Source organism: Gordionus sp. m RMFG-2023, chromosome 1 (assembly GCF_954871325.1).
Source record: "Gordionus sp. m RMFG-2023 chromosome 1, tfGorSpeb1-WG-v2, whole genome shotgun sequence".
Lineage (NCBI taxonomy): Eukaryota > Metazoa > Nematomorpha > Gordioida > Chordodea > Parachordodidae > Gordionus > Gordionus sp. m RMFG-2023.
In genome coordinates, this window is record NC_088775.1 from 83,789,446 (window position 1) to 83,800,940 (window position 11,495).

At 28.2% G+C, this 11,495-nt stretch overlaps 1 protein-coding gene across 7 annotated transcripts; it reads left to right on the forward strand.

The window, feature by feature from the left end:
- Positions 1–383: 383 nt before the first annotated feature.
- LOC135931648 (mitochondrial inner membrane protease subunit 1-like) lies at positions 384–9,137 on the forward strand. 7 transcript variants are annotated; one of them, XM_065468892.1, is made up of 7 exons: positions 474–660; positions 742–830; positions 867–966; positions 1,015–1,140; positions 1,392–1,423; positions 6,470–6,560; positions 9,029–9,137. In XM_065468892.1, the coding sequence occupies exons 1-4, from the start codon at positions 571–573 to the stop codon at positions 1,138–1,140; spliced, it is 405 nt and encodes a 134-aa protein (XP_065324964.1). In that variant the 5' UTR covers positions 474–570; the 3' UTR covers positions 1,392–1,423; positions 6,470–6,560; positions 9,029–9,137. The 7 variants fall into 7 exon arrangements, with proteins under 7 accessions (XP_065324965.1, XP_065324960.1, XP_065324961.1 ...); XM_065468888.1 differs by lacking the exon at positions 1,392–1,423 and having other exon boundaries at positions 473–660; positions 1,015–1,125; positions 8,513–9,132; XM_065468889.1 differs by lacking the exon at positions 1,392–1,423 and having other exon boundaries at positions 473–660; positions 1,015–1,125; positions 9,029–9,132.
- Positions 9,138–11,495: the final 2,358 nt, after the last annotated feature.

Consider the following 11,495-nt stretch of genomic DNA (forward strand, 5'->3'; position numbering starts at 1 on the left):
CAATTGTAAAAATTTTTTAATTCGTTGGCCTACCCATAGCTTAAATTTATTTTATATTATGCCCGCCTGCATACTCTTTAAAAATATTTGACCATAATCTGCCCATATACTTACGGGCTTGGGCGAACTGGTTAAAACCCCGCTCGTTGCAGACTCTAGAAGATAGCATAAAATAATAATAATTTATATGATTTTTCTCTTTATTTTATTTTATTTTTGAATAAGATATATAATTTATTAATTTTTTTATGAAGGGCACCCCCCCCCCCCATAGAAATATATCAATGGCGGTTAGACAGGGGCGTCACTCTTTACAATCTCAGGGGCGTCAAGAAAATTTTAATTTTTAAGATTACCTTCCTACGAAGGTCGAGCCTCTGCACCTCCCTCCTCCTATAATTGGTACTGTTTATAACATTAAAACACCAATTATTTTCTTGCCTTTTTCTGACCAATAAAAACGAATTTAAATTTGATTGATATTGCTGATTCGAATAGTTTATGTATATTGTGCAATTTGCAATTTTCATTTGAATGCAGAATTTTTTTTAAAGAGATAATCTTTCATATATGAAGAATCTATTTAAAGCTGTAATAACTACTGTCCAAATAACTTCACTTATTCATATTTTAGTAAAATATGTAGGGAATATTGTTCAAGTTAAAAATTTTATTATTTGAAAATACGTTTTTATATATAAATTATATATTTATAATGCACCTTATTAAATTTATTTATAGTGTAGTGGGTCTTCAATGCAGCCTACTATAAACACTGGAGATATTGTACTAGTCGAACATATATCTATATTGTTAAATAATATAGAAAAGTAATGATGATTTTTTGTTTTTATAATTTTTAAAAGAAATGATATAGTTATATCAAAATCACCTCAAAATCCTAACAATTATGTGTGTAAGAGGGTTATAGGCCTTGAAGGCGATTTACTTTACAATAATAATCATGTAATCAATTTATCTTTTTAATTTAATTATTTTTTCACAATATACTAGATTTCAAAAGGTTATGTTTGGCTTGAAGGAGATAACAAAACTAACTCATTGGATTCACGAGTTTATGGCCAATTGCCTTATGGCTTGCTCTGTAGCAGAGTTATTATGAAAGTTTATCTAATTTAAGTATATATATATATTTATATCAATTTAGATATATCCTTTCTCATTTCAACACATTTAAATGTTCTCAAATCTATAACAATTATTTATTAAATCTTTGACATAATTTTCCAATTACTAATTGGCATACAATATAACAAAAAATTGCTCATCATTTTATTTTATTATTATTTACACAAAATCTGCTAATGTTAAAAATGAAATATTTATTAAATAGAATTATATTTGATGCAAATATTTAAAAAATAATAAAGATATGTTAAAAGCTATCAAGGAAAGATCAAAGGTTTTTATTGATTTTTAAATAACTTCAAAATTTAATTTTATTTGTCAAGTAATCAAAAGTATTCATATAATTGAACAAAACTGTTTAAACAAAAAAGTATTTTAATTTCATTTTGTAAAGAGCACAATTGTTAACTTTATTTAAAATTGTTCTCAATTTTGACTGCATATATTTTAAGTAGTTTAATGGTAGTGCCCATTAAGACTAAGTTAATGGTAAACAGACTTAGGTGGTATGGGCACCCAATGAGAAGGCCTATGAACTACATAGGAAATAAGGTTGAGAGTTTGGAAGTGATGGGCAAACGTAAAAGAGGAAGGCCAAAATTTCAATGGGGCCATAAAGTTAGAGCCAATATAAAGAAGTATAAATTAGATAAAAGATATTGTATGAATAACATAAAGTGGAGAGAGATGTTGAAGGAGCTTACCACCAGAAAAGGTGAAAGCTAAAGAGAAAAGAAAATTTTTAAATTTCCCTTTAAGAAGATTTACTAAATTTGGTCAAAATTATTTAAAAAAGAAACTAAAAAAAATTGTAATCCTGCCAGGCATAAAATTTTGATAGGTCTTTGTCTTTGGATTTAATAGTAGTTAAAATAATATTTATATTTAGCTTTTTTGGTCATATAGTGTTCTTTCTTCAGTCATTTGGCTTTTTCTTAGAAAACATAACCCACTTTTTTTATAATTCTAACTTGATATAAAAAGGACACTTTATGAATAAAAACAATATAAATGCAAATTATATTATATTGTTCAAAAAAAATAATTTTTTTCCGTCATAGCAGTTTAATTGTTCTAAATTCTTATCTTTAACTTAAAATTATAATTTTGAAAAAATGGAGAGAAGGGGGGGGGGGTTATTATTTTTTAAAATAGACCTGACTTGGCCACCATTTATGCCTGGTATAGACTGGGCCATGATTTGCAGATCTCTCAAAATTCTAACTTATTAAAATTACCTAAAATATGGTTTATTGAATAATGGAGTTTTAAGATTATGTATGATTATTATAATGTTATAAGAAAATAGTAATATATAATATAGAGCATATTGAAATTTTGAATCCCAATTCCCAAAATAAAGATTTGAGATCCAGAATCCTTTTTGGAAAAATATTTTTATGAGATTGGGGATCAGGGCTGTGACCCTATTAAACCCGAACCCTTTATTAAAATGTAAGGTTCATCAATAACTTTTTTTAAAAATATTAAACTAAATTTTTAAAAACGTATAAATTATTTAGCATAAAGCATGATTTTTTAAAATATTTTTTTGTGAAAATTATTTTTCTTGGAATCCTTTTCATTATATTTAGATTGTTTGTAAAAATTTTAAAACTTTACCAAGCATATTTTGTAATTTTTTTTATAATAGAAATGTATAATATATATTTTAGGAATATTTATTATTATATGTTGGATAAATAAATTAAATGTAAGACCAAAGAAAAGAATAAAATCATAAGGTAATATAGTTTTATTAAATGCAAGTTGCAATGTACTGTCAAAATTAGGTATAAAAAATCGATATTTAAATTTTAAAATCTCGATTTTTGGAAGATATATTCCCTTATGATTATACTAATAAATTAATCTTATTTTATTTTTTTTCTCTTTAGCTTTCACCTTTTCTGGTGATAAGTTCCTTCAACATCTCTCTCCACCTTATGTTATTCATACAATCTCTTTTATCTAATTTATATTTCTTTATATTGGCTCTAACTTTATGGCTCCATTGAAGTTATGGCCCTCCTTTTTTACGTTTGTCCATCACTTCCAAACTCAACCTTATTTCCTATGTAGTTCATAGGCCTTCTCATTGTGTGCCCATACCACCTAAGTCTGTTTATCATTAACTTAGTCTTAATGGGCACTACCTTTAAACTACTTAGTATTCTTGCACTGGGCACTTTATCCTTTTTTGTAACCCCAGCAATCATCCTCAACATTCTCATCTCCATAATTTGTAGACTTCTCTCGTCTGATTCTTTGGTTGGCCATGTTTCCGAACTATATAGAATAGTTGGTTGTACTATGGAACTGTAAATTTTTCTCTTTAATTTGTATGGGATTCTTTTTCAAATAGCACTCCAGATAAAGATCTAATTTTTAACCATCCTTGATTAATTTTACTCTTTATCTCTTTTTCTTTTGTGCCGTTTGTTTGTATAGTGGAGCCCAAATATTTGCAGCTTTCAATTGCCGATATCTGCAATTCATTTATATCAATACTCCATCTTCTATCACCATATACTCCGTCTTTTCTCTATTTACTTTTAGTCCGCGCTTTTCTAGGATATTTATCCAACTCACTAATCTTTCTTTCATTTCATCTTTGGATTCGGCAAGTATCACAATATCATCTGCAAATATAATATTCCACGGGACTGTTTGAGGTTGCTTATACATCTATTACTGCAATGAAGAGAAGTGGGTTGAGAGCCGACCCTTGATGAACTCCTTCGGCTATTGTGAAGCTTGCTGAAGTACCTGTTGTGCTACGGACCATTGTTGTATGGCCCATATACATATCCTGTATTATTCTTATATATTTTTCGGAAACCTTTTTGTGGCGTAGCGCCCACCAGATAAGTTTTCTTGGGATTCTATCGAAGGCCTTTTCTAGATCGAGAAAGACCATGTGTAGCTTTTTGTTCTTTTCCCTGTATTTTTCACTCATTTGCCTAATTGCGTGGATAGCATCAGTTGTTGATCTTCCAGGCATAAAACCAAACTGAGTCTCTCCTATTTCGATTATGTCTTAATCTTTTTTCTATTATTTTTTCGTATAGTTTTAGACAGTGTGACATTAGTTTTATGCCCCTGTAATTTTGACAATTGTGTTGATGCCCTTTATTTTTGAAGATAGGAACTAGATACTGCCTCCATTTTTGGGGAACCTCTTGATTTCCAAGTATTTTATTGCTCAGATTTCTGAGGAGATGTATTCTATCATCTCCTAGTGCTTTAAGGCTTTCTTTTGGAATATCGTCTGGACCCCTAGCTTTGTTGTTTTTCATATGCTTGAGGCATGTGATTTTTTCTTGTTCTGTTATAGGTTGTGCAAGGTTTTGACATGGGGAGTGTTCGTCTAGATGTAGTATGTGTGGATTAAAGTTGAGAAGCTCCTGAAAATATTCTTTCCATCTATTCATTATTTCTTTTTCCTTTATTATCAATTTCCGATCTTTATTTTTGATTACTTTCGGAGCTCCGTTTATATTCCTAAGAAAAAACTTTTAAAACGTCTGTTTCTGTTATTATTTCATTTTATAAGTTTTTATTTTTCTGGACCACGAACCCGAACCTGGAATCGACGATACTAATAAAAAATGCGACCTCAATTTAAACAAAGGATACGTTATGTTTTTTTTTATTTAAAAAAAAGTACGACAAAACGCAACGTTCAATTTGTGTGCACTTTATAGTAGCATTTCTAAGTTTAGATTAATAGTTTGCAAATATTTTGAAAGAACGCTATTTTCTAATCGCTCACAGATTAATATAAAATTAAAACTTTTTCATTATATTCTTCATGAATAATGTAAAACATATGGACGGTAGTGAATAATATATGGGTTACCAACCTGGTTGGCATAAATTTTTTAGTGTTTTAAGATTTTAGAAGGTTCAAAATCTTTAATTTATTCCATTAAGTATGAAGATGTGATTTTCTTTTTAACAATGACATAAAAATAAAGGATTTTTGGATAATGTTCCTAGTAAACTCATTTATGACAAGATTCAAATTATGTGCTGCAACAATGTATTAATTCACCATAACTATGAATATAATTTAAACGGTTGCTTTTAAGCAATAATTAATATTTTGATAAATAATTATTAAATGGACAGGGTTTCCCTGCTTTTAATTCCGTTTCTACCTTTAACCTGTAATAAAATTAATTTGGTTCTATTTATTTCCTTTTTATACTATTAAGAATCTCGTGACTCACTTTTAAGAAAAAAATTTCTAAAAACTTATAATTGTATGCTTACAATTTCACATTCGAGGGATATAAACTAACGATATATAATATAATATACAAATAGTATGTATATATTAATTATAAAAATTAATACACTATATAATGTTTAAACGTTTACATGTATTAATTTTGGTGAAAATCTATAAACGGTTATATTATTTTTGTGTAATAACCTACTTTTGAAATCGACCCTTATATCGTTGTTCTTGGGTTAATGGGTTAAGTCTTTCCTTGTTTTTTTTACTCGGTAAATATTTCGCCGGTCTTACTAACACTTTAGCCGGTGTAATTACTTTTATCTATTTACTTTGTGGATTGATGGGGATCTAAAAATGTTTAATATAGGAGTGCCTAACATCCCCGCAGGGAGGCTAGCCCAGTTTTTTACAGATACCATGCTTTCTATGCCTTAACACTGTACCCTCTGGTAAAAATAGAAAATGATTTAATTTTAAAGGGATACTGATAATGTATTAAGATAGTCCTTCCCTCCAAGGGGCTTGTTATTCATCTAGGCGCGACATCTGAACTGTATAGTTCAATGGGGTCAAGGGTTGAAAAGATACCGGCTAATTACATGAAAAGCAATAGTGCCTTCACAATTTTGCATTCCTCAAGAGTCCATCCATGATGTAGAGTGGTGATGGCTTGGAGATGCATATAACAGATTGACTTTTCGATTTCCTAGTGTGGTTCGTTTAACATGCGCTTAAATCATTCAATGAATAAGTTTAATTATTTTAAAAAAATTCAAGCGTTTGTAATTAATAATTTTTGATTTTTAAATGATTAATTTCGAGAATTTTCCAGTATATTAATAAATATAATAAGAGCAATTTCTCAATAATGCCAACGTATCATTTTTAGCTGTAGTGTTGATTCCTCAATGTTTCCCTTTATATTGTTTTTGATATTATTATTACTTCCATCTGATGTGTTTCGTTTATTTTCCAATAAATTCTTAATTTAATTCTTGTGATTACAAAAAAAAAATTTTAATTTGTTGATTATTTGAAATTTTTGGCTATGAATACTTTTTTATAATTTTTTAGATACCAGTAAATACAAGATACTCTTGAAAATTTTTATCAGCGATGCAAGATATAAATAGAAAAAAATTACGATACTTTCATATACATACAAGTAAAGATTAAATCTTTATATGCTATTTTAACAACCTTATATTATGTACAGAATATTCCTTACATAAAATTATGATAAATATTTTTTTTAAAATAGTTCTAAAGGAAATTCTATATGATTTATTTTAATAATTCTATTAATTTATATAATATAATTTACTTCGATTAAACTATAAAACATTCTAAAAGAAGGCTAAGAAAATATTTAAATTATTTTTATCTAAAACTCATTTGTATATTAATATAGCGTGTTCATCATATTATTTAAAAAATTAGTTGGTAATGGGTAGCATAAATCAATGATTATATAATACCACCATGATAAGAGTGGGAAGGCCAGGAAAAATTAGTGAATTACACCCACATGCCTAACTAGAGAAATATAGAACGACATCTCTGAATTGCATAATGGCGATAAATATCGTTGAACGCGAAATTAATAAAGAAGGTACAACTTATATAAAAGAATTCCAGCATATTCAAAATAGTGTGCCATATTAAAATATCCCTCGATGTTAATCTCCTGATCAACAAATCCATCATGGCTTGAGATATCGAGATGGGCAGCAGGAGTACCACAAATTCTATGCTAAGTATAAATATTGTTTTTAAATGTTGTTTTCTCTCTTTCAAAATCCTTCGCTGGTAACGTGATGAATCGCGAAACCCGCTTCCTTCGCTGCGAGAAGTCCTATTTACATTCCTAGGCCTTACCGTATGGGCCTTCCTAAGTATCATAGTCTTGAGTATAATTATGGCGATGAACGGAAATATTTTTGTGAATAATTCTCTACAAACTTGGTACGCAACCCAGAGTTCTTTTAAAATGGGTTTACGTACACGTTTAATGACTTGAGTGTGAAAGATGATGGGATTCGACAAGTTTGCCGAAAATTGTGACTTGTGAAAATATGTGTGGTTACCATCTAAACTATGAAATAAGTAATCGTTCGATTTGTAGGGGCAAATAGGGATGGTTATCATTTCTGACCAATTAAAAGTTGGAATGTACCATATAAAACCGTAAACAAAACAAATCACAATCATTATTCTTACGTTCCTTAGGGTGAAAATTCTTTTATAAGAAAATGGAAAATTAATAGCTATCATTTGACTCAGGAAAAATAACACGTATATCATAAAGCCAAGAATTATAAAAGGATTCGTGGAAGGGAAATGAATTTTTGAAGTATAAAATGTCCACCCGAAATCATCTATCCACGAGGAAGATATAGATCGATTTTTTCTAGGGTCTATATAAATTTTTATTACTCGACCGATCTCAAAGATTTCCAATAGCCTCACTCCTAACGCCCTAAATACATTGAATAGATTCACCACAAAAAACCATTTTAACAAGTACTGATTTATATTAGTAAGCCGCCTTATTTTATATCCTTGAATGGATAAATTTTGAGCCTGTAAACGTTTTCTGATCCCAATTTCATCCTTAGAATTCGGGGAGTGATAAAGCGAGCTTTCGGACAATGCAATGACTGGCACTTGTCCTTGGGCAGAAACTCCATTAAAAGTCATAACGGAATTTGGAATAAGCTTTTTAAATAGCATCTTGACATGATACTTGTTTACGCGAGTTGCGACTATAAACCCCAGAGTGTTTCCTAGGACACCCAAAATAAAGAGAATCGAACCGCAATATTTGTAAATGGCAATATACCTAGGATCGAAATTGAATAAATCAAATAGGACAGTGCAGTTTAGCAGTAATACAGTCATGATTTGATTGATCGCGAAAAATAAGTCGATTTTTTAAATATTTTTTATCAGTGTTAGTTGATAGTATTTTATGGTAAAAAAATAATTAAAACATATTGAGGATCTATTTAAATAATATAAATATAAGCCTAATGATTTTTAATTTCATTTTTATTATTGCATTTATATTTTAAAGGAATCAGAAGAATTTATTGTTTATTTTCCTAAAAAAAATAGTTAAGATTTTTATTGAAAAAATTTCCTATTTCCTATGAAGTGTCGTGCTCAGATTGACTGAGGGGCTTTAAAAAACGAAAACGAAATGGTGAATTTTAGCTTCCTGAAGGCTAAGGAAAAAAAGATAAGATTGAAAGATTAAATAAATGTGTTAGTTTAGGTTAAAAAGGTTTAGTGAGATATGGGGTAGGGTTAAAATATAATTAAAATATTATTTTCAATGCTATCCAAAATAAGGTCCTTGAGTTCAAATCCTTGTCAGGGAATTCCCTTTTCTTTTTAATTCATAATTTATGAGAATATAGGGCTGGCAACAATACCAATATAAAATTAGATATTGATATTTCCCGCCTACTTTGGCGAATCTTGAGGCAGTAATATAATTTCGAGTTAAAGTCTTTATTTATTTACCAAGTGATATATATTTTTTTGTTATAATTTTCCGCAAAAATATCTTTTTTAGGATAGTCTAACAGATATAGCTAATACCTTTCATGTTTATTTATTAATTATAAGGAGGAGCTTGGAACAGAACGTTCTCATTACTTTCCGAGAACATAACTTGGGGAATATTATGAGCATACAACGATATTAAAAATTTAATTTATTACATAATTTTATATAATGGTTCATTCATAAATATTCGATTTTTTTTCTTTTTAATTCCAATTTTCGCTTCACATAATAATAATATTATCCATTATTTAGTATCATTATGTAATTTTAAGAGCTAAGACTATAATATTTATCCATATTTGAAATAAACTATCTTATTTCAAAATTAATATTTGCAAAATAAAAAAATGTTATAAAACTAGTATTGAAAAGTATTTTTCGACCCTCAAATTTATGTTAACGTCATCATTGCACAAAATATAAATGACAAACTTTTAGAAAATGTCTTAAAGTATATAGTGTAGAATAAATATATACAATAAAGTAGAAATAAAATTAGATATTTATGGGAAAGCTTTCCGGAAAGTTCCCAAACACGGAACGTTGGGCACGACTAAAACGGAGCAGGAAGATAAAATTGCCTTTGTTCAGGGTCCCTGAATAAATTTTACTTAAATTATAGATGGCAGTAAATATTTACCAAATGATACAGCCACCAGATTTGATAATTAATTTTTTTTTAAATATATATCAAAAAAGAAATATTTTTTTTAAAAATCTTATAATGATGCAAGCCGTTTTTTAAAAAATATTTAATTCGTGTGCAATTGAGCTTTTTTTATCCTAGATGGTATGGGATTACGAAAAAGAATAATACTGAGAGTTATGCTACTTTATAAAAATATTTATAGCAAGTAAACCATAATTATTAGAGGAAAAAAAATGTCTGTTTATCTATTATGCGAAAAAAGTATTTATTAATTTCTTAGTTTTCTTATTCTAATTATTTTTAATATAATTTAATTATATTAAAGATCAAAAACCATCCATTATTAAATTAGATTTATAAGAAATAACAGTTATAAAACTTATATCGCTTTTATTATTTAACATATCCAGTAAATTTAATTTTAATGTTATAAGAAAAGAAATCAAAACTTAATTTATAACAGTATAAAAATAATTTAAAACTGCAGTATTTTTCCAGTTTAACTTCATATCTTCACTAAGTAAAAAAATTTCCTAAGCAAGTGATATGGTCTTTTTCCATAAATTTGGAGTTCGCGACATTCTCAATTTCATTATACCTTTATCATAACTAGGAGCATTTTAAATATTGATGATCGATAAAATTTTCCTTATATTTTTTTTTAAACTCTTTTAATTAAGTAAAATTAAATTATAATTTTTTTTGATTAGAAAAAATTATAAATAATTACCATTATACGCAAAATATTATTTGGGTTTGAGATATAAACAATGATAAATAGGGAAATTAAATTCATTTAAAAAAATATATATCTATCTCTTCAAAAAAAAAGGGAAAGACTTCTTAATTAATTGCAATTAAGATATATAAACAATTTAAAAAATATTAATTGCATTTAAAAAAGCTTTTTCTTTGCGTATCCTTCACAATTATATTAATATTCTCTATAAATCCCAATTAATATCTTAATAGCACGAAGGAAAATTGTTTAATATAATATTTGCATCCACACGTTAATGTACACAAACACAGGTATGGGATTATAATGAAAAATGATAAATTTGTTAACTCCAACATCTTTCAGCTTAAATGTATCGTGTTGGGAATTAGACTTATAGTATATGACCTAATAAGTATTTCTAAAAGCATAAAAGGCAAATTGACACTTGCTAAAGTAGGCAGCTGGTTTAATAATTTTAAATTGACTAATTATTTGGCGAGGAACCATTATCCTACGTATAAACCATTTATAACTTTGGGCTCTCTTCTTCTATTTCATAAATCAGATTATAGCAGTGAAATTTTAGGCTTCTATTGAACTTATTTAGAATCAGAGCCTTGATAATAATCTGCGCCATATATTCGATTATCTGGTATATTCCTACATATAAATGGCTAATTGTTGAAAAACAAACGTTTACTATGATGAATGTAGGCATCGATCAGCTATTTATGACCCTTCAAAATTAAACACCTCGCAAAATATTTCGAAATCGTTTGCCGTGTATACATATAATATATATTCTCCTTTAAGTTGGGCCGAAAAGAGGAAGAGGATAACTTACCAAATCCTTAGAGAGCTCTGGACAAAAATATTTCCCTTTTGCGCATCATAAGGAATAAAAGATTCAAAAAAATAATCTCCTAAGCTTTTCGAATAATTATGGTCGCGCGGTAAAACTTAGAAGATCTTAAATTCAAGATCAAGATATGGCTCCTTCTACATAGAAAAACAAAAATGAGAGAAATTTTCATGTATCCTCACCTCATCATTCGCCTAGATTCACTAGAAAAGCTATCGAATACTAATAATGTTGACTGTCGGATTCTTAATTTTACTCATACCCATTTCACTATCTGATATGATTATGGATTCTT